The sequence below is a fragment of the Pinus tabuliformis genome, chromosome X (assembly GCF_031772625.1).
Source record: "Pinus tabuliformis cultivar Carrire ecotype Pingquan chromosome X, CPIR1, whole genome shotgun sequence".
Classification (NCBI taxonomy): Eukaryota; Viridiplantae; Streptophyta; class Pinopsida; order Pinales; family Pinaceae; genus Pinus; species Pinus tabuliformis.
The window spans coordinates 868765483-868790512 of record NC_142308.1 but is presented as its reverse complement, the minus strand read 5'-3'; the positions used below and the strand labels follow the sequence as shown (position 1 = coordinate 868790512).

General features: G+C 39.2%; 1 protein-coding gene across 1 annotated transcript in view; it reads right to left on the bottom strand.

The window, feature by feature from the left end:
* Positions 1 to 4659: 4659 nt before the first annotated feature.
* LOC149142464 (uncharacterized) overlaps positions 4660 to 25030 on the bottom strand; it is an 80802-nt gene continuing 60431 nt past the window's right edge. Inside the window, exon 5 of the mRNA XM_089447262.1 lies at positions 4660 to 4917. Coding sequence (XP_089303388.1) covers positions 4818 to 4917 — 100 coding nt within the window. The 3' untranslated portion in view covers positions 4660 to 4817. The remainder of the gene's footprint in view (positions 4918 to 25030) is intronic.

Below are 25030 nucleotides of genomic sequence, written 5' to 3'. Positions count from 1 at the left end.
AAGAAAGGCTCCAAGACAAGGACACCCTTCATTCAAGCTCCAATGCTCCTCTATGGGATCCAATGCTCCGGCACCTCTTCAAGCCATGTGCTCCTCCGAGCCTACTCCACCTACATGACGATTATCACAACACAAATGTTCCCAAGTCAATTTCGAGGCTCCATGCAAATATCCAAGCAACCCAATGTTGTCTACAACTCAATGCCCTCCTCCAGAATGCTAAATTTTCTGCTTCCACTACGAGGCATTCTCCAAGCAAGCAACCTCCTCCATGTGGCCAGCATATAGAATGTCACCACGATGTCTAAAGATCTCCAACATACCAAGAAAGAATGTCAAACAAACATCCATATAAGGTCTAACAACCATTAAGTAAGCCGCCTCCAACATACAACTCCACAAATCAATCCATATACCATTGATACCACATCTCGCGAAGTAACCTCAAACATGTTTTAAGACTAACATCTTATCAAAGAGAACGCCATGCTTCAAGAGGGGCATTGAGCCCTAGGAGAATCAAGCTTAAAGGGTATTTCATCATAGAGGTTGGATCCACAGTATGACACTTGTACATCCTTCTATTGTAAGGTGCTCCATGTGGGATTGTTGTGTTGGTTACCAACATAGATCCATCTTAAATACGGATCTAATATGAGCCAAGAGGGATCCAATTTCTTCAAGTGTAAATTTTTTTATGAGCCAACATTATTTCAATGTTTTGTATAGTTATTTCATTTTTTAATTTTTAGATTCTTTAAAATTTTTATTTTGGCAAATATTAAGAAAATTTCAACTTTGATGACGAATAGACATCCTTACACATCATATTGGGTTGTAGAATGAACCTGTCGGCTCAACTAGTATGGCCATAAGTCCTTGTTTTATGTTAGTCTCTCACTTTATATACAAAATGGAGGGAGCTCATGTGACCATTATCATCATTATACAGAAATATACCTTTGTATTGTATTGTCTTGGAGACGTCTTATAGGGAGCAAATTGTTAAGGTTAGTGAGTAAACCCTAAGAGAGAGAGATCTTGGATTTTCTTAAAAAAATTGCTCTTGTGAGATGCTAGGATTTGCACTATACAAGTAAACCCTAGAGAAGAAAATGACAATGGAGGTAATGATGATTTATCTTAGGTTCTTGTGGTGCTAGGGTTCTAACCCTAGTAAAAGACATGAAGAGAACAACTAATGCCTTGGATGATTTTGTAGCATTGTTCTTGTGTAATGCATGGAGGCTAACGCAAGATCATAGAGAGCTTAGCTTGATGAATCTTGAACTTGATGAGATGCTTTGCTTGGAAGAAGACTCAATGGTTATTGTATTCTTGATGTTACATGGAGGTCTTAGTGCTTATGTTGATGCAAGAGTTGAAGACATGAGGTTCCAAAACTCAAACCCTAAGATGGACATGTAGATTTGGAGACTAGTGCTAGAGTTCTCTTGGCATGTTCTTGTGTGATGCAACATGGCTACGTTTTGTACACCCTGATGAAGACAAAAATACAGTGTGGAGAGCTTTCATGATTCACACTTGGTGTATGTGATAAGGAGAACTATCTAGGAATCATTTCCAAACAATGTTGGTATCACAGAAATAAACCTTGTATATTTCAGAATCAGGTCCAATATGCCATTGACTAGCACTTTCGATCTAAAACAGTCTAGATATCTGTAGATCTGGCTCCTTTATTCACTCTCATGATTCATCGATGAATTACTAAACCAGAAGGGAGAAGGCCATATCTTTGGAACACTGGTTATTAGAGAAAAGGGTTCCAAGGTCACATTTGATGGCTCATCAATTTTATTTTTATTTTTTAAGGACCACTCCCCATGCACCTAGAAAGTTAGCAGACCATGTGACATAGGGTTAAGCCTTACAATTGTGCTAAAGAACATTCCAGCCTCTATAGATGTGAACCAAGGGCATGAGGAACTTATGTTGCAAGATAGATCTGCCAACAAACCAACCTCAGACATTGCTATGACAGAAGTTGTTGCAGAATTAATGGGTGTTATTTGTGATTAATACAGCCATAACTCTGTATCCATCTGAATTTGACTGAGCTGAATTGTGACCAGGTTCATCATTTGATAGTCATTATGACAGATTTGAGCAGCAACAGAAGAATGGAGCTCCTGTTGCAGATGGTCAAGCTGTCTACACTCCTGTAGTAGCCATAGTGCTCAGACCACAATCAAAGCGCACTAAAAAGTAATAAGATTAGGCCTTGATGAGGTGTACATATAGTCATTTGGGGGCTGGAATAAAATATGCCTGAACTGACCCGTTTCAATAAATTAAGTCATTCTGGATTAAGTGGAGCCGACCTGAAATACGAAGTAAAAATGAATCCGAGCGGACTTGTATGAGTATTGAGTTGACTTATGATAAAACATAAGTTTTGGTATGAAATGAAGAAGCTCCCCACTCCCCTTTTGTCCTGGACATAAACACCCATTTGAGGGATATCTCAGTGTGCTTTGAAGAGGAAAAGGACGACTTGGGGCCTTTGGAGTTGGTGTTATACTTCGGAGTGGTCCTGGACTGTCCCTTCTTTGATTAGCTGAAAGGAGTGTCCACATGGGAAGATGTGACAGGACATGTGTTTTGAGGATCTTGACCACCTTTGCAGAAGGATTTAGGGGTCGTGCACCCACGTTGGAGTGTTTACATGGCAGTTTCAAAGAATAACGAAAGGTTTCTTGCACATTGAAGGGCCTTTGGACGCTACACCAACACTCTCCTTTTCCTTTCATTTGTGGACACTGGACAAGGGTCATCTTTTGATGGCTTGAGCCCCTAATTTTTGTACATTTGGTATTAGAAGCCCCATTTTATATTAATTTAGATTAATTAACTTGTAGAGAGGGCTTTTTGCCCCTCCTTAGGCTAATTTAGGAGATTTTAGCTTAGCAAATATTATTTTATTTTATTAATGAGTTGAAGTTCTCTAATATCACCTCATTTTCTCATGGAATTTTGGGAGAGAAATCCCATAGCTAGTTTGAAATTTTCTGTGACTTTCCCTTGTAAAATTGGCTATGGATATTTCAAGTTAAGCAAATTGTCTTGAAGAGGATATTGTGATTAGATGGATTTTTCTCTTTGATGATAAATGGTGATTTTGTGAAACTTTATTGTAAGTATCCTCTTCCATCTTGTATTTGTTGAATAATGCAGGTTTAGCTGAAATTTTCACCCAAATGTGTTGAATCTTTTATGGCTCTAACATCTCCTTTTCAAGATTATCATCGAGTTTCCATCAAGGGACCTTAATATAGCTTCCTTGTTCTTCCTTTCCAATTTGGTTTAAAGTCACTAGGGTTTGTGAAGTAGGGAAACCTCATTGTAGCCTTTTTTTCTCTCTCATAAATCCCTTCCATCAGTCCTCTTCCATAGACTTACTCCTTGTCTGACTCGAAATCCCAGAAATCCATTGATAAGCTAAAACATTGATCCTTCATTCTCCATCATTTTATACCTTTTTTTGTAAATCATAATAAAACATTTTGCTAGGGTTCCACTCTCCTAGGAAATCTTATAGTTATGATGTTTGGGGATTTTCCCTTTGAACTCTAACCCCAATCACCCTAAAGAAACATGGCAATCCTATCTTCCACCCGAACCCTAATTGATAAGATGATTTGATTAGTGGAGTGTGAAGCAAAAGCATTGGAGAGCTCGACTTTCTTGACCAAGCCATTTGAACTCTATGATCTATAGGGAGAACCCCCGTGTGTTAGAGGAGAGTTGGCCAAAAGCGAAAAGAGGGTTGGTTAGGTGACAATGCCCCCCTATGAGGTGCAATGAGTCTCGCACTTTAGTTTTTGGAATTTATCTCAAGAAGTGTGAGATTTTGTTGTAACGTGCCCCAAGGGTTGTAACTTGTCTACATTGAACTACACATGTTCATTCTTTATTTTCTTAGGTTACCTGGTGAATCAGTCAAACAAAAGTGAAATATTTAATATTTCAAATTCAGCACTAGGGCAGAAAATTTTACAAAAAATGGATCTAGGAAACCTCAAGATTGAGACGAAATTTCAAACGTTACATTAATTGCTCAATTATTAAAATTTCTACAATAATATTTGAAACTGAATATATAGTTGAAAAAATTAACATTTAAATCTCAAAAAACATTGTGGATTAATTAATGAGATGGAGCCATATTGTAAAAGAAGGAACCATGTAGAAAAAAGGAAAAGGGGACAAGTTATTTTTATTTAAAAAGCATGAGTATCTATATAGCAATTTTTGTTGATGTTTGCATTAATTAAAAAAATTAAAAAGATATTAATATAAGCCAACAACCATCCTAATCCCAAGTCAGAAAGCTTAACGAGACATACCAATCAAGTCTCAATAGAAAACCTCTATGTATGTCTATTTTGTGAAAGTACGTTTCTTTTACATAATCTTATTTGTTTACTCACTCGAAATAGGGATTCAATTAAGTTCAACCTTCTATGATATCCTAAATGAACAATGATTAACTATACAAAAACCTCTGCAATTAACTGCCTCAAGTTTGTGTTTGAATTAAAATTGATGATTACAAGACTAAAAATATTATATACTGTGAATCCAAGAGAACAAATGGGAACATTGCAAAAAGAGAGAAGAACTATAACCCCAGTATAATGCTTATCAAAACTTTAAAAGCTTAACGGAGAATTCAACTTTCTTATTATTTTTAAAACAATAGTAAACTTCAATATAACACAAATTTACATGACCTCAAATTTATTTAATTCATGGCTAAGTTGAACAAATACACAAGAAATAGTAAAAGTAGTTTAGAACAAGAGGCTTGCCCATGCAGCAATGAAAGCAAACCCACCAAATGGTGCCATGGATGAATACTTTTTATCTTCAAGCAATGCCACTGTGTAACACCTGGAAGCATGCAAAATCATTGTAAAGAGAATGCCTTTAGTATTACTTGTCACAAGACAATGATCCTTATCCAACTTAAAGAGTTTTTTTAGTAAGGTAGATGCTTCAAAATTGAATGATGTAACTTCTAAGTTTAATGTAATCACATCATGACTAGAGAGATTCATAATGATGTGCCTACGTTTTGTAAAATGTGTTTTAAAGAGATTATTGTTTACTAACCATTTGCTTTAATACTTGTAAGGTGGAAAAGTCATATTAATTATTATTAATAATGTGAAAAGGATGAATTTAAAAGCATACCAATTACTAATCAAATTTAAATTTGTTATTAAGATTACCATGATCTTTGTGCTTCGAAAAATAAATATAACCTACAAACTTACTAGCTACAAATGGTTTTCAATGTACTATGTAGCATTGATTACATCAAAGAAAGCCCAAAAGTCTTGGCTTAATTCCAACTAAGTTACTTTGCAAATCCTTACAACACAACTCCACTACACATCTATCGGATAATTAGTATGAACTCCTATAATCTAAAACAAGCAAATACTTGTACGACGACAGCAACTCCTAACAACTTAATAAAATAAAGGATGAAAGCAAACATACTTCTTCCATCCAAGTAAGAAAAACTATTTTAAGTTCCAAACGTCGCTTAAAAGATAAAAAACCGATATCACAAGATAGAATATGTGGGACATTTGGATAAGTAGAAAGCCACATCGCAAGCATTATATATTAATGTTAAATTATTTTATACCAGATCTAATTTACTTTACTTCAAAAATTTATTAAAACCCAGAAAATATTTATCTCAAATATTCCTAAAATTGTTGATAAAATAAACACACTGGTATATTAACTCAAACTATAAAATGCAACAAAAAAAAATGGAGAGGCCAATCACACAAGAGGAAATTTGTACCCAACACAATCTTTCTTCATATTATTAAACTCTAGAAAATTTGGGTTACACCCACAGAGAATACATAGAAAAATAAAATTGTTGGGAACATGGAAACTCAACCCCACTAGGAAAATCAGCCTCAAGGAAATCGGCCTTCTTGAAGAAACTTGGCCCTGAAGAATTATACTTGTCTCACCAGCAAATCGGCCCCCCTTCTTCTCACCTCATACAACCCCTGTGCACTTGAGAAAATCAGCCTCTATGGATAATTCGGCATCCACAATTCAGCCCTCCTCTTCAACAACTCAGCATTCCTCTTTCCTAAATTCATCCTCCCTAAATTTTTCCCAAAATTCCCTGGTACACTTTTCCTCACTTCTCTTTAGTCTAGTCAAACCTCTCTCTCTAGAAAAAAAAACCTTCCTCTACACTGTGTCTTCACCTCTCCCTTAGGTTTATCTTATAATTTCTTTAAGCCAAAATCTCTAACCGTAATCTCCTAAGTGATCAATGGATAGGATAAAATCCTAAGCCTCGCTTGAGATCAATGGTTGAGATTATATCTAAGTCAATTAGATTATATTAGAACTTTGGTGTAATAGTCTACAATAATTAATTATATTGATTATTGTACTTTTCCTAAGTTAGCCTTAGGAAAGAAATCATAATATCACTTACTCCACCAAGCATGCACCTCAAAAGGTAATCAAATATCTTGTACATGCTAAGACACTAAGCCAAAGTAGAAGTCCTTTGGAGGCTACAAAATCAACACTCCCTCCTAGCAAGGAAGGAATTCTCTACGACCCTCAACTTGTCTCTGTAAAACACAAACTTCCCCTTCACTAGAGGCGTGATGAGAATATTGACTACCTACTCTTTTGTGGAGATGTACTGCAATTTCACAACACCTCTCTGCACCTTGTCCCTGATGAACTGGTATTTGATCTCTATATGCTTGGACCTATCATGAAACACTAGATTCTCAGGGAGCTTAATGCAACTTTGATTATCATAGTGAACCACAGTGGGCCCCATCTCAAGACCAAATAATCCTTTGGGCATCTTGCAAAGCCATATGGCCTCACAACTTGCCACACTCACTGCCATGTACACAACCTTTATAGAGTTAATAAGTGCCACTGAGTGTTGGGTTCTACTACACCATGAGATCATAGTTTATCCCAAGTTGAAATAACAACATGAAGTACTCTTTCTGTCCACTACACTCCTTGCCCAATCTGAATTTGTGACACCCTACAACTCCACTCCAACATACCTCAGTCTATACTCCACTGTACCACGAAGACACCTAAGCACATGCATTGCTACCACCCAATGAACCCTCCTCGACTCCACCATAAATTGGCTAAGTGTATTGACTACAAAGAAAATATCCAACCTAGTGTTGACCAGATACATCAAAGATCCGATCAATTGTCTATACAAGGTGCAATCCACCACCTCACCCTCAAAAGCACTTAGCTTTCTCAAGTTGGTGATCATAGGTGTAGACATCAGCCAGCAATCCTCCATCCTGACTCTTCTTAGAATTTCAATTGCATACTTGCCCTATCCAAGGAACATATCTCCTAGTTGTTGCCACACCTCCAATCCCAAAAGGTAATGCATCAAACCAATGTCTTTCATCTCGAACTTCAAAGCAAGTTCCTCCTTGCACATCCCAATGAGCCTCTTTGATCTTATCAAGAAGAGATCATCAACACAAAGGACCAACATGAGTGACTCACCCTCAACAAGTACATAGTACAAGTTTGAGTCTGCCTCACTCTTGGTGAATCCCAATCCAAGTAGCTATCCATCAATCCTAGAGTACCATATGCAAGGTGCTTTCTTAAGTCCATATAAGGCCTTCTTCTATCTGCATATATGAGACTCCCTCCCATGCACCTCAAAGCCCTAAGGCTACTCAATATACACCTCTTCCTTAATCACCCTATTACCCACCAAAATGGTTAACCCCATAGGAGGAAACTTCTCTCCTACATTTGACAGCCACACGGTTATCCAGACAACCAACAACCCCTGCCAACCACCATTAAACGATGATATGACATGTGTCTCTACCACTTGCATCAACCATGTGCCTCTAACCCATCCAACATTAGCACTTGGATGAAGGTGGGTTGTCATTCAAAAGCTATTTTGATCATTTTGCAATCAAGTGCTTATACTTGTTTGTTTTGGGCATCTAGTATGGACAATGGAGTGATCTGGAAGATTGACAGACCTTGACTGTAAAAATTTTCTCTCACCTTAACTGGGGGTTAATCTTTGACCCTAATCCAGTGGGACCTCCCTTAAGGACCTTTGGTTTACAAGAGGAGCACTACCTAGAAAGTCATGATTAAGATAGTGTGCTCCATCTTCCCCATATCATACTAAACCTTTCATGCCACATTACAAGCCCCATGTCTCACCTCCATTCTTCAGGTACAACTTGTCAATGGTTCTTGGCAATTTGGCACTCACATGTTCACATACCTTGAGTAGGGCCCAAACAAATTTCCCTGGGAGGTTGATGCAACTGAAAAATAAAAGGAAAAAAAGCATATCATGGCCACAATAAATCAAAAGAACACAAATTAAAATGCACAATATGGTCAAGACATAAAGATTAGCAAGTGGACAAAAACTTAGCATGAGCTCTACCTACCTCAAATGCCATCACCCAGTTCCTGAGCACATAATGCTCCATTACATCAAAAAGGAACCCTTGCATGTCCCAACCCCGATGAGCGATAAATTGACTCATCTTAAAGGGGTAATAAAACTGCTACATCATACAAAGCAAGCTCTAACCCTTGAGCTATAAGTGGTAATACAAGGAATAATCAAGAAGTAAAAGGCACACAAGAGCGGTGGAAAAACCAAGGCCAAGTTGGTAACTCATACATCCATGAAAGCTCCCTACTCACATCTATACACCCAGGATGTGGACACACCCATCAGTTGGTCCCTTTGACCATGGCACTTTCTCCCCTCCATTACCACATTATTATTCACTGACACCTATCAATTGAATAATAATGTGGACTAGGGAATTGTTACTTCCCCTTGGGGGCTAGAAGCACCTAATAAGGTCGACCTTTAGCCACACCTTTAGCCACCACTACCTAGGGAGAAAACACTTTTGCGAGATCTTGGTCCTTGATTTTGGAAAGAGATCCTTGTTTGAAGTATTAAATTGCCCTTAACATTCAAGTTCGGTTCACTTAGATGCATTATTGATCTTAGTCTCTGATGGATGGATTCTTTCACTAGAATCCATATTGTTCTTGTCGGGTGGTTTAGCAGCCTAGGCTATGTTGCACGAAACTTCTAGGAACCTGACGTTTCGGGTTGTACCCGTACCCGAAACTTCGAAACTTGGCCAAAACTCGGCCGAAGCTCGACCATCATGTAATCATCTATGAGAGTTAATATAGACTTGTTTTCCCTTCTAAATTGTCATCTATGGGCCTTATTCCCTTTTTTCTTGCAAAGATAATGTGTGTGTGTGTGTGTGTGTGTGTGTGTATATATATGACGTTTCGACTAATGTTTCCATTTTTGGGAGGTGACGTTTCTAAATGTACCTGTTTTGGGAACTCTGAAACGTTTCAGTGTTTCGTGCAACTTAGAGCCCAGGCTTTGGGCACCCACTAGACAAGTACCTAAGCCCTTCAGAGAAGTACATTGGCAAAAGAGGGTGCAACGTTGAGAAACTGGAGCCTCCTAACAACACTTGTAGAAAATTTTGTTATGTTGTAGCCCTTTCCAGTTTCAAGTTTTTGCATAGGTTTAATGCCCAAACCCCATCATAACATATGAGTTGACATATATGTTAGCATGCATTTAACTCAAAATGTTAAAGACTACTCTACTCTTTTGTTTTCACAGTTGATACAAGGAATGAATGCAAGCAAACACACTCAGAAAATTACACAGTGATTTGATCTAATGACCCTGGAAAAACCCACAACAAGAAAACCAGTCTTCAAGGAGTATTTTGATTGCTCTTTAAGAAAATTTGTATAGCAGAAAGAAAATCAACTTATCTCTTTTTTGCTTGATGAAGGCACTACCAGATTTACATAGAAAATTGAGCCCCCACATAGTCATAAACTTTGACTAATATTTACCTGGTTTTTTGCGCACAAACTGTTGGAAAATGTAACTAGGTTCAGTCTTCATTAAATGTATTTGAGTCATCATGTAATGTACTTGTCAAAAGAATAAAGAAAAGAATTATTATTATTATTATTATTATTATGACTTATTAAGGCATGGGTTTCATGCTTGGGTCACCTTGTTTTAGGTCAAAGTCCCCATTGAGGACTTCTAGGATTTATTATGAGTTAATAGAGTCGTTGTACTTTTAAAAAGACCCTTCTTGGGCTTTTGAATCATGTAAAAAGGTTAAGTATTGAGTCAAATATGAATTATGTTGCCTCCACATCAAGTCAACCTTAAGATGATCAAGTCAACCTCCTTAAGATGATCAAGTTGACCTCAAAGAGGGCTATTCGACCTCACCAAAGGACTATAAATGAGGCAGTTGAATTCCATTTGAAGCACACTCACAACAAGCAAGTTAGATATCTCTTGAAGCTGGGAAAGAGTGCGAAATAGAGGAAGGAAGGCAAAAGTAGTGCAAGTTTGGTCTGGGTGAAGGAAAGAAGGAAAATTGAAGTTTTGGTCCATCTATCTATCTCTCTTGTGCCCTGGTTTGGAAGATTGAAGTTCTCTAGTTGATGTCGTAGCCAGTTGCTACATGTTGTTGCTACAATACGTCAAAGTTGTTGTCATTGGATGTTGCTACCTCAAGAAGTTTCTAAGTGAGGATCGAAGTCTTTCAATGAAGATCGAAGTCTCTAAGGCAAGGTTGAAGTTGTTGGGTCAAAGAAAGTATTGCTACTGTTGTTGCTGTTGTCAAGTCAAGTAGGATCATCTGCAAAGGAAGAAGAAGGTTGACTTGGTGTGGAGGAAAGTTTGTGTCAAGGTCTAGAGTCTTGGAATATCTCTGGAAAACTATTGAAGAAATAATCACTGACTAGGTTTTCCCCTAGAGAGGGGTTTTGTCCTGGCTGTGAGCCTATATCTGGTGTCCATTGATTTATGTGTTATTGCTTTGGTAATTGCTTAATGAAGTAAAAGAAAGAAGATATAAAGGAACCTAATAAGAAATCAAGAACATCACAAGTAATTATCAAGTATAAGAAAATCTTTTTGCATTTCTAATTTTCTAACATGGTTTCAAAGATTTGGTAAAGAAAGTAGCTAAAGGCAATCTCAACTGCTTAATCAAGGAATCATTCAAAAGGATTATTTCAGGGAAGAAATCTATATTCAAGAAAGATGTCTAACACAATCAAGGGAGAGCCTCAAACTACAGATCTTGGAAGAAAAGGATTGACCTCATCCTTGAAAAGAACAAGGTACTAGACTTGGTGAAAAGAAAAGTAAAGAAGCCTACAGAAGACTCCAGTGATGCTGATAAAGCAAAGTTCAGAGATTTGGAATTAGTGGCCATGAACATAATGGTAGAAGGAATAAAGGACAACCTTGTCACATTCATAGCCAACATTGACTGTGCTCAAGAAATGTATGAGGCTTTGTCAAAGTTATTAACTATTAAGAACATTGGTCAAGTAGCAAGCCTGAAGAATGAACTAAGGACCACAAAGATGACTCAAGAAGATACAATGGCTTCCTTTGTGAAGATAGCAAGAATCAGAGATGATCCTTTGGCCATTGATGAAATTGTTCCAGACAAAGAACTTGTGATCACTGCTATACTAGGATTACCACCTACTTGGGGTGCATTTGTTGCAAAACTCAACATTTGGAAGGAAGCTCCCACTTTTGAAGAACTATGGACTGTTTCTAGTCAAGAAGAATTAAGGATCTCATTAGTTGCCAACCCTAAAGGAGTGTCAAATGCCTATGCTGCTCAACATAGAGGAAACTTCAAGAAAGGACCAAAGAGGAAGGTTGACATGTCCAAAGTAGAATGCTATCAATGTCATAAGAAGGGTCACTATAAGGGTCACTATAAGAGTGAATGTCCCGACAATCCTAGAAACAAGAAGAGAGAAAGAGATCAAGCCAATGTTGCTGAAGAAGAAGACCTAAAGAAAGTCAAACCCGAAGAATCTAATATAAGGGACTTACACTATTAAGTCCTTTGCTTCTAGTCTTAGATATTCTATTTTGTATTTTTTATGTTTAGGATTTATAGGTTTTAACATGTTTTTGGAAAATACATCTTTCTTTTGTTTTTAGGTATCCCTCAAACTTTGGAGGGAGCCCCCAACATCTCCCAAAGATAAGTATCTCACTTCTTTTCAATTTCTGGTTTCATGTACTTGTTTAAGATTTGATTATATCAAATACGATTAGGAAAATATCTGCTATATCCTCAAGGAGTATGGAAGAGGACCTCCGAAGGCAAGGTTTATCAAGAAACAATGGTATGCCTCAAACTAAAAAAAAATTGATTTCTTTATAATAAATGATTATTCATTTGATAATCTATTACTAACATCATTATGTCTAGCTATATTGAATCACAATTATTCTTGTTTCAGGGAATTGATCTCTTGATAAATCTACCCTCCTCATATTCTTAATTGATCTTATAGAACCCTAGAAAGGTTCTCTGGAAAACCATATGCTAATGTTAATTTTAATGTATGAAACCCTAGCCTGCTTAGGGTTATTAGGAAATTGATATTATTGATGATGACATGTTTGGGGTTTTGGTATGATCATGAAAACCCTAACTTGTTAAAGTTGAAATGATGTTGTCTGAAATCCCAAACCTTTGAAGATTTTGATATTGTAGAGTTTGCTTTGCTATGTTAAGAAATCCTAAATCTTTAGGGTTTGGTTGGCCCTATAAGCAAAACTTTTGTTATGTATTTAAAGTAAGATCCTAGGAACGAAACCTTAGGTTTATATATGTGTCCATGTGGTTGAAACCCTAGCTTAGTCTAGGTCGGTATATGTCTAATATGTTAATATTGCCTGACATGTGTTATGCTTATGATTGATGATGAATTCCTAGATATGAGTGTTGATCTAATTATTGATGGTCATGGATCCTAGGGTTTGGAAACAAGCCCTAATCAAAGGTTGATGTTCTAAATCTAGGGTTTTGCAGCTAAACCCTAGTAGTAGTTAAATTCTCTAGTATGTGTGATATGACAATCTGAAATCTATGAATCTATATGGTGATTGCTGAAATAAGAAAATCTAGGGTTTGTAGCTAACCCTAGTAGATGCTAGTCATATTATTGATTGAGTTGTGATTGGTTGTTGGTTGTTAAAAGCTTATATATGAAATCTAGAGGAAGTCTAACATGTGTATTCTAGGAGTTGCTTTACAAGCTTTGATGAAATAGTATAGGGTTCATGACAAAGTCCCTAGCAAAATGTTGAAGTGAATGTATCTCTTGTTTGGGTATCTGATATATATAAAGTTGAAATGCTTTCGTGACTCTGATATGATTAACTTCATGCTTCTATAGTTTTAGTGGTACTTGCTATCTAAGTTGTGTAGGTACACAATCTTCAAGATGGTGAAGATGGTTAAAAGAAAAAGTTGATGTGATAAGAATAACTCTAATAAAATGGATGGATGCAACGAAAGATTCTCCGATGTTGAAAAGAAGAAGTTGATTTCTCGACGATAAGAGGGAGCCTGGATCGAGAAAATATCCTTGATTGGGAGGGAGAGCATAGTTTTGAATGGAGAATGACGTTTGAAGGATATGTTGTTGTATGAAAAGAAAAGTGTCAAAGATTTGGTTGATAGAACTATCGAGTTTGAGAAGCAACATTGGGAAAACCCTGAAGGCTTGTGTTTATTTATGAATATGTAAAAGTATATTATTGATTGGGGTTATGGTAAATCTCTCGAAGGTTTTGATAGTATGTTGGTGACCAATCAATTTGATTGGGAGAGATTGGTTGTCCTTGATCTGCTGAATCAAGGAGTGTTGAGACTTTATGAGTGACGCATTGCCTTGGAGGACATCTAGCCGGCACTTTGTGTTGATGTCTAGGTTCCGAAGTTGGAAAGATGGTGTTGATTGTAGAGCTTTGTTTTTGGATACACACTTGGATCCCTGGGTTGATGGTTGGCAAGTAAGCCTAATGGTACCTATAGAGACTGAAAGCTTGAGTCCATCTTAGTCCCACTTGGATAGATTGCCTTGGTCAGCAATCTAGTCCATGGCATTGCGATGCCTAAATTGTTGAGAGACCAATGGATAGATTGCCCTGGTCAAGAATCTAGTCCATGGCATTGCGGTGCCTAAAGTTCTTCATAGTTCATATAGTTGAGATCTTCCTTGTACTTGTATGTAATGAATACCTCCTTAGTTAAGAGGGAGTGTTAGAAAATGTAACTAAGTTCAGTCTTCATTAAATGTATTTGAGTCATCATGTAATGTACTTGTCAAAAGAATAAAGAAAAGAATTATTATTATTATTATGACTTACTAAAGCATGGGTTTCATGTTTGGGTCACCTTGTTTTAGGTCAAAGTCCCCGTTGAGGACTTCTAGGATTTATTGTACTTTTAAAGAGACCCTTCTTGGGCTTTTGAATCATGTAAAATGGTTAAGTATTGAGTCAGATATGAATTATGTTGCCTCCACACCAAGTCGGCCTTAAGATGATCAAGTCAGCCTCAAAGAGGGTTATTCAACCTCACCAAAGGACTATAAATGAAGCAGTTTGAATTCCATTTGAAGCACACTCACAACAAGCAAGTTCGATATCTCTTGAAGCTGGGAAAAAGTGTGAAATAGAGGAAGGAAGGCAAAAGTAGTGCGAGTTTGGTCTAGGTGAAGGAAAGAAGGAAAATCGAAGTTTTGGTCCATCTATCTCTCTCTCTCGTGCCCTGGTTTGGAAGATCGAAGTTCTCTAGTTGATGTCGTAGCCAGTTGCTACATGTTGTTGTTGCCATAGGTCGAAGTTGTTGGTGTTGGATGTTGCTACCTCAAGAAGTTGTATTGGGCCAAGATCGAAGTTTCTAAGTGAGGATCAAAGTCTTTCAGTGAAGATCGAAGTCTCTAAGGCAAGGTCGAAGTTGTTAGGTCAAAGAAAGTGTTGCTACGGTTGTTGCTGTTGTCAGGTCAAGTGGGATCATCTGCAAAGGAAGAAGAAGGTTGACTTGGTGTGGAGGAAAATTTATTTCAAGGTCTAGAGTCTTGGAATATCTCAGGAAAACTATTGAAGAAAGAATCACTGACTGGGTTTTCCCCTAGAGAGGGGTTTTGCCCTGCCTATGAACCTATATCTGGTGTCCATTGATTTATGTGTTATTTCTTTGGTAATTGCTTCATGAACTAAAAGAAAGAAGATATAAAGGAACCTAACAAGAGATCAAGAACATCACAAGTAATTATCAAGTATAAGAAAATCTTTTTGCCTTTCTGATTTTCTAACACAAACTCACTCTAACAATGCCTTGTTTTTCGTGCCAGGTATCGCAGAACTCTTCTAGAATTTTCTACCTCCACACTGCCTTGAAAAACACGCTACTAAAGGCCCAAAATTAACGAAGACTATCACTTAGAATCTCGGTCCCTGTGACTATATAATAAGTTGAAGACAGTGGTTCAAACTATGCTTCTCCATAGTTGGATACACGTCGAGACTCCCTCCCAGCTACTACATAAACCAACACAGGCCTCTAGCTTGAATCACGGCCAGCAAGTACTGGAATCTCAGCCTATAAGTCTAGCCCAAACTTTTTGGGATTTGTGCCCATCACCTCGCAGAAATTTTGGTCTTGTCTTCTGCCTATAGTTGCTTCTCCTTCTCTACAATTTCGTCCTCCCTCCTTGCTCCTCTCCTCATATCTCACGAGAATAATAAAATGAGCTCTTCTCTCCTCTTTCTCTTTTTGTCTCTTCAAAAGATGAGAACCCTAACCCTCCTTGTCCCTTCGTGCTCCCTCCTTGTCACTTTTTCTCTTTTTGTCTCTAGAAATCAAGGGTTGAGATTAAATCTCAACCCATGAGATCAATGGATGATATCAAGTCTCACGCTTGACCCCCTCCCTCATGTGATCCCCCTCAATTAATGAGCCTCCTAGTACTTTTTAATGTTTTGTACCATGTGCACTTTTTCTCTCATAAAGTCACTTTTAAAACATAAAAGTCACTTTAATATTATAAAGTGTACTTAGTACTTTTCTCATAAAATCAGTTTTCTAACACTTGACTTTAATAAATTAAAGTACATGGTACATGACTCATAAAAATTACTTTACTCCTTGACATTAATAAAACACATAATGTCACTAGACAAAAGGGTCATTAATGTGTCTTTCCAGGCCAAAAGAATAAATGCACTAGGAAACACCTCCTTGGTACCCTTATTTTCAACACTCCCTCTTATCAAGGAAGGTGTTTCTCACCACTCCCATCTTGTCTCAGAAATATACATGCTTTCCCCTTGGCAATGGCTTGGTGAGATTTTCTGCTACATGTTCATCAGTGGATATACTCAAGCTTCACAACTCCCCTTTGAACCCAGTCTACCTGATCTCAATATGCTTTGACCAATCATGAAATACTGGATTCTCAGAGTATTTGATACAACTCTAATTATCACTATATATCATAGTTGGTATCAGCCTCTAACCAAATAGCCCATATAGCATCTTACAAAGCCAAAGTGCCTTGCAACCAGCCTGACTAGCTGCCATATACTATGCCTTTGCACTGCTCAATGTCACTAACCTTTGTTTTCCACTGAACCATGACACAACTGTTGAGCCTAATGAGAAACAACATTCAGAAGTACTCTTCCTGTCACTAGCATTGCCAACCCAATCTAAGTCCATCTCCCTTGACATCGTCCAAACCATAGTCCATTATGCTCTGTAGGTACCTCAAAACATGTTTCGCAGCCACCCAGTGCACTCTCTGGGGCTCCATCATAAACTGACTCAATGTGTTGACTGCGAAATAGATATCCGGTCTAGTGTTGACCAGATACATCAACGAACCGATCAACTGATGATACCATGTAGGGTTCACCATCTCAGAATCTAAAGAATGTAGCTTCCTCTAGTCGAAGATCATATGAGTATCCATAGGCTTGCAACCCTCCAAACGGAATATTCTCAAGATATCACTTGCATACCTACCCTAGCCAATGAAGATACGCCCATCCTCCTGCCAAGCCTCTAGCCCCAAAAAGTAATGCATCAGTGCCATATCGATCATGTCAAACTCTAAAGCAAGATCTCTCTTGCAGTGTTGGATGAGTTTGTCCTCTCCTGTAATAAACAAGTCATCCACATACAGAACCAAAATGAGTGGATCGTCACCAACCATAATGAAATAGAGGTTCAGATCTGCATCACTCTTTTGGAAACCCATCTGCTGCAAGTAGGCATCTATCCTCTCGCACCATGTCCTCAATGCTTGCTTTAGTCCATATAAGGTTTTCTTAAGCCTACACACATGAGACTCCCTCCCATGCACCTCAAAGCCCTGTGGCTGCTCAATGTACACCTCCTCCTGAATAACTCCATTGAGAAAGGTGGTCTTCACATCCATCTAGTGAATCCTCCAACCCATCTCAGCGGTTATAGAAATGATTGCTCTAATGGAAGTATAACAAGCAACTGGAGCAAATATCTCCTCATAGTCAACTCCCTCTACCTGTGAGAATCCTCACGCCACAAAATGACCTTTGAACTTCTCCACGTTGTCATTTGCAGCATGTTTTATCTTGTAGAGCCACCTAGAAGTCACCACTGACTTCCCTTTAGGTCTCAGCACTACCTCTCACACATCATTCTTCATGATGGAGGCATACTCCACCATGGCATCCCTGCAGATCTACTAACTAGCAACCTCCTCATAATTAGTTGGCTCTGTCTCCACAACATCTGCCACAAAACCACCCAACCTCTCTCGTGGTCTGCTCTCCCTCACTAACCACTTGGGTTTCCCCACTACCTCTGAGGCTTCCTTCAAGGTATCATGAAGCCATCTTCGCTTCCTCTTCCCTGTAGTAGCCTCCTCTACTGGTATGGGAAAATCCTCAACTGGAGCCTCTCCTCCTGACGAGGAAGACCCTCTTGTGATCAGTGGTGATCCTGGACGCTGAGATCCTGCACTCGGTGATACTAAGCTCTATGAACCTGTCACCACTGAAGTAGGTGATCCTCCTAATCCTGGTGAAACACCTGAAGACCCTGATACCTGTGGTGTGACCCCCTACTGAGGAACCTGTTGCTCAACTTATCAACCTCCCGAGACCTTCTCAAATCCCTATCCTCCTCAAATCTCACATCCCACCTCAAGAAAACTTTCCTCAATGCAAGAATATATATACAGTAGGCCTTGTTGATCTCACTATAACCCAAAAGGATACCCTTCTCTGCAGTGGGTTCCAACTTCGTCCTCTTCTCCTCAAGGACGTGTGAATATGTAAGGCACCCAAAGATCCTGATGTGCCCAACCTCAGGCTTCTTCCCAGAAAAAGCCACCTTGGGAGTCTTACTCCCCAAAACTCTATGTGGGCTCTTGTTCTGCAAATACACTACAGTGTTACATGCCTCGGCCCACAAGAAGAAAGGTAATCTCTAACCATTCAACATAGCTCTAGAAGCACTCACTATGGCCATGCTCTTCCTTTCTACCACCCCATTATGTTGAGGGTTATAAGGCACTATATACTCCCTCCCAATGTCGCACGCCTACAAAACTCCTTCATCTCCTTGAAGGTATACTCACCCCCATTATCTAATCTCAACACCTTGATCTTCTTCCCTGTCTGGTTCTCCACAAGAGCCTTAAACTCTTGGAACCTCTTGAAGACCTCATCCTTGGTCTTCAGAAAGAAAATCCAGGTCTTCCTGGAGTGGTCATCAATGAAGGTCACATAGTACTCACATCCACTCAATGATACATGAGACATAGGACCACAAACATTAGAGTGTACCAAGTCTAGGATACTTGCGGCTCTACTGTCACTGCTTGGGAAAGGTGTCTTGGTGTACTTTCCCAAAGCACACCCCCTGCACACATCATTATGCTCAGGTAAACCAATAACCATCTCCCTCAGCATCCTGAATGCTCCATGCGGCAAGTGGGCCATCCTCCTGTGCAATCTCGCACAACTCACTACTACTGGTCTGTGCCACCAATACTCTAATAGGTTGAAACATAAACTTGTATAGCCTCCCACTACGGACTCCAATCACTCTAGCAGACTCAATACTAGATCCTTTGGGATATATCAGCACCTATCCTCCTCGAAACACCACCTCATACCCGCTGTCCTCCAAATTGGACACTGATATCAAGTTCTTCTTCAGCCCTGGAACATAGAGAACATCCGTCACTTTCAGAGGAGGTAATGACTCCCCCTGAAATGATATTGTCCCCACTCCTACTGCTCTAACCTTAGTTATCTCCAAGCACAACCTCCAAATCAATATCATCCTCTGAGAGACTCGAGAAGTGCTCACTCATTCCAGTCATATGACAGGATGCTCTACTATCTATAAACCACACACAGAAATATGTGACATGAGTGGCTAAACTCACCACTAATGCAAAATTTGTGTCAAATCTGGAAGTGAACTCGTCCACCTCTGTCGAAGTTGCAACTCCCTTCTTCTTCTCTCCCTTCTTGTTGGGACACTGAACAACACAGTGACCCATCTTCCCACAAGCAAAGCATATCACTTTTCTCATGTCCTTCTCCTTCAACTTCTACTTCTCCTTCTCTTGCTTAGATCCACTAGAAGACCCCTTCTTGGCCTTCTACTTGCCCTTCATTGCAAGAGCAACATTCTCTTCCTCATCTCCCCCACAACGTTGACTACCAACCTTGGTACTCTTCCTGGTCTCCTCCTGGATGAAATCATCCCACATCCTCCTCCAGTCTGGAAAGTGCTATTTGGCCACAATGCCATGTATGAATCCATCCCATTTCTAGGTTAAACCATCTAGTGCAATCCTGACCAACTGGTCCTCGGGGATAGCCTCTCCCATAGCAACCAACTCATCCTTCACCTGTGAGATCTCAGTGAAGTATGAGGTCACACTATTGGTCTTGGTCATCTTGGTGTTTCTTAGCTTTTGCCTCAACACCATCTTCTCGTTCTCATTAAAACTTTGGTGTAATGTGACAAGTGAGTCCCACATCTCATAGCCAAACTTCATTCCTATCACATGATGGAATAGGTGGTCCTTGATGGCATCAAATATGATTCTCCTTGCCTTCACATTCCTCTTGTTGAAGTCCACCAATGGAACAAGATCAATAGGTGGTTGCACAGGATTCTCCACTATATCCCACATTTCAACCTCTTCAAGTAAAAGCATCATCCTCTCCTTCTAGGGGTTAAAATTATCAGCCCCACTCAATCTATCCTCCACCCTCAAACCAATCACCATGACCCTCACAACCAACAAATAGGAGCAAAATCTGTTATTGGGCAATCTTCCTCTCTCTCAACCAACAAGTCTTTGGGTTTCTCACTGAGGTTTTATGACTGTTGTTCACTGACATGGCAGAAGACAGCTTGCTGGTCTCTTTTATCAGTTGATGAAAACTCAGATCCGAAGTCCCTCAAGCTCTAATACCATGTAGAAAATTTTGATATGTTGTAGCCCTTCCTAGTTTCAAGTTTTTGCATAGGTTTAATGCCCAACCCCCATCATAACATATGAGCTGATATATATGTTAGCATGCATTTAACTTAAAACATTAAAGACTACTCTACTCTTTTGTTTTCACAGCTGATACAAGGGATAAAGGCAAGCAAACACACAGAAAATAACACAGTGATTTGGTCTAAGACTCTAATGACCCTGGAAAAACCCACAAGGGGAAAACAGTCTTCAATGAGTATTTTGATTGCTCTTTAAGGAAATGTGTACAACAGAGAGAAAATCAACTTATCTCCTTTTTCATTGATGAAGGCTCTACCAGATTTACATAGAAAATCGAGCCAACAAACAGTCATAAACTCTGAATAATATTTGCCTAGTTTTATGTGCACAACTCACTCTAACAGTGCCTTGTTTTTCGTGCCAAGTGCAGCAAAACTCTTCCAAAATTTTATGCCTCCACGCTGCTACAGGCCCAAAATTAACATTGACTTTCACTTAGAATATCGATCCCTATAACTATATAAAAGGCTAAAGACAATGGTTCGAATTGCCCTTCTCCACAACTAGATACACGTAGATACTCCCTCCCAGCTGCTCCACAAACCAACGCAGGCCTCTGGCTTGAATATTGGCTAGCAAGTACTAGAATCTCGACCTACAAGTCTAGCCCGAAATTTTTTGGATTCGTGCCAGTCACCTAACAGAACTTTCGGGCTTTTTTCCTAGCTATAGATGCTTCTCCTTCTCTGCAATTTCGTCCTCCCTCCTTGCTCCTCTCCTCAAATCTCATGAGAATAATAAAATAATCTCTTCTCGCAGTTTTCCCTTTCTGTTTCTTCAAAAGATGAGAACCCTAACCCTTAGAAATCAAGGGATGAGATTAAATCCCCCACTTGACCCCCTCCTTCATGTGGTCCCCCTTCAATTAATGAGCCTCCTAGTATTTTTTTTATGTTTTGCACAATGTGCACTTTTTCTCTCATAAAGTCACTTTAATATTATAGTGTGCATGACTCATAAAAGGTACTTTGCTCATTGACATTAATAAAACACATAATGTCACTAGAAAAAAGGATGATTAATGTGTCTTCTCGGGGAAAAAGGATAAATGCACTAGGAAGCACCTCCTCGGTACCTTTATTTTCAATAGCACTAATAGGGGACACACGTCCTAGAGTACCTCCAGCACCCAGGATGTTGGTTGATTTTGACCTTATTTTGAGGATTCTTCAAGATGACACCACTGGACCTAGTATGCCCCCAAGTTGGCCTTGACAAAACCTAATGGGCAGGAGCTAATTCAAAGCCCTGATGAGGATGGTCTCACATTAAGAGAATAGGGACGGCTTGTTGCGCAAAAGGAAGCGCTAACACTAGAGAGAAGGAGGCCTCATTTAGCAATTGGAGACCCATGGAGACCACTTTATGGCACCCCAACTGGATCTTGGGACCCCATAAAAGATTTTGAGGTAAATTTGAGGGCCAACCCTCAAATTTTGGATCTTACAGGCATCTACACCTTCTTGGACACCTCATCACCCTTGGACATGGCATTTGGAGCACTTATGATGGATGATATCAGCTTTTTAGAGGTTATAGCTCACACGTGTAGGAAAACTAGGCATGTTTTGAAGTTAGCTAATGGGTTGGCTTGTAACCCAATGTTAATTTGCAATCAAACTTGTTTTACATGCTTTGTAAATTAAAATTAGGAGTCCTAATCCTCATATAAATAGAGGATAGGTTCCTCTCATTTGTTCATCATCACATGTGACATTTTCAACCCTCTTAGAGAAACTCGACGTAGCTAATTTGTGTATTTGAATCTTGTATAGATGTGATCTATGGTGGATTTTTGCTAATGAAGCTATTTCTTGGCTTTGGAGATGTTATTTTGGAGCAATAAAGGACTTGTTTGTGCATTCCATTTCGTAAGTGTACATTGTATTTGATAAATCTATGCTATTTTTTGTTGTTGTATGAAATGGTTGATTATCTAGGTTTAGCAATCTTTAACACCCCTAAACTCCATCACCCAAGGTCAAGGCACTGACCTATCTGTTACATGGTTGACCATCTTAAAACCTATCTTAAATTTCAATCTTCTCCTCCTTAACATCATTTTTGGCCTCTTAAGGTAAGCTACTAGCTAGGGCAAGGGTTCTTTCTTCAACTAGGGTTTGAGGCTTTCTTAGGTAGAAGGATTAAACACATGGAGGTGAGATATTTGCCTCAAAATCAAGTCAATCTTGTTGCTAATTTCTCAATTTTAGGGCAAATGTCCCTTGCCCGAGGTAGATTTTTCCCTAAAAAAGCCCTAGCATGCCCTAGGCTTCAACATGGGGCGTATTGAAGGCTTCTTGCTCCATAAATTGAAGGTAAACTTTTGTTGGAGGCCTTTTCTTGGTCTTGTGATCCTAGTTTGATATATTTACCTTGTTGATTCTCAAGCCCTAGGTCACATTGTGCTCTAATTATGCCTCTTTGGAGGGTACAAGTTGCCTCTTTGTGCTAGCTAAATCTGTTCTTAAGTAGAGCTGCCCTCCTTAAGCCTATTTTGTCACCTTATCCCTTGTACTTGATAGATCCTTCGGGTGACCTAATATAGGGAAGCTTCCCTAGTGGTGAAGTCCACAAAAGAGCAGAGGGTTGTGGTTGTGGTTGTGGTGATACTGGGCCATGTTAGCGCTCAAATTAGGGATCCTTGAAGGGCTACTACTAGGGGAAGGGCAACAATGGAGCGACAGACCACTGTCACCTTGGCTAAGGCTCCCTACTCTTTACAGACTTTCATCAATGGGAGGAGACCCATAATGATAAGGATCACAAATGGATGGACCAATGATAGGGTGAGGGGTGATCCTAGAAGCCTATTCACAAGAAAGGCTCAAATATGTGGCTTGCTTGCTTTGGAAGGCAAGGTTGAAAGCTCTCAAGGGCGGCGTTAGGGAGAATTTCAAGGTTTAGGTTTAGGGTATGTATCTTATAATGGAAGTTCCTAGGTCTTAAAATTCTTGTGAAGGCTTGGATTCCAAGTGACCCTTGAAGAATTAATCTTAATAGTGTATGTGACCACACTGGACCAAGTGGACCCGGACATAGGTCAAGGCGGTAGGGTTTGGAAACCAATGTTATGCTTGACCTATTCCGGAGGGAGAAAGGGATCAGGGAAAGAATTTTCAATGCAAGGATCCCAATGAGGTTTTTAGCCTAAGGAAATTTCAAGGCAAGATTCGATCTCGAGGCTAGGACTTGAGATATCTCAAAATCCCACCGTCGAAATTTCTACAAAATTGGAGGGCACCTAGGAGACACACCAACGCAAGGGATGCCAAGAGAACGAATTTTTGAGTGGGTGGTTTAAGAGATAAATGATGCCCTAGGAGACCACATGGGCTAGACCTAGAAAACAAGAGGAAGGAGAGGTAAGGTTTAAGGTGATCACCTTATGGTGGACTAGTGCATAATTCTTTCAGGAGATTGGAGCCAGGTAGAATTATGAATATGGACCTTTGGGTTTTCTAAGTCAAGGAGGCCTCAAAGACAACTTTGCTTAGCATTAGGGCAGCAGCAAAAGCAGCTTCAAAGACTATATACTTCGTTTTGCAAAATAGATGGCTTATCAAGATGAATTTCAGTAATGAAACATCCCTAGGAACATTCATTCATTATACATGGCCCATACATGAAGCATTCACTATCTAGAAACAAAATTTCCACAACTTCGCATAAACAGATGCAACAAATTAGCCCTAGTATAGCGAAATCCCAACAACAATGTATGTGACAAAAGTAGAAAGAAAGAATAGCATTAAATTGTATTTACATGTATGAGAATATATCCAACCATCCAATACTTTCCATTCAAGAAGCTCCAAGACATGAGAAAATAATCCAAACATCAAAATTCATTCCATGCTCCAAAAATTTGTCCTCCAAGAAGGATAGCAAAAATCTCTAAAGAGATACAAGTCCCAAATCCAAGTGATGATGCTAAAATGAATTCACATCACTTGTATTTATACACTTCTAATGAGTTCAATTTTGCTAATTAGGCCTACATTAACCCCTAAAATAAAATAATGTGCAAAATAACTAACTTTTGGTGACAAGCCCACCAAACTAGCTCATGAACAAAAGAATAAGCCTTTCAAGAGGTCGAATAATCAATAGTACATGTCGTTGGGCCTTCTAAGAAGCTCGATGAAATCCATAGGTGCCATAATGAGAAATAGGACTCAAAAATAGCGAACAAGGGGTTGGCCCCTTTTCCTCCAAAGAATAAACCTATGGTGCTCCTAATGGGTGTGGGGGCACACAAGGAACCTCATGGGTCTCCAAGTAGATCGAAAGATGCTTGTAGAGCATCTGCAAGGGCTCGGATTATGATGTAAGTGATGCCACATCATCATATAGGTCATGGGTCACCTTCCAAGTGCATAGTACAACTATGGGGCCGGCTGGGCATGGTGAACCAGGTGCATCTTCCTCGTCCAATAAGTGGATCTCTAGTAATCTCTAAGCATCTTTGGGGATC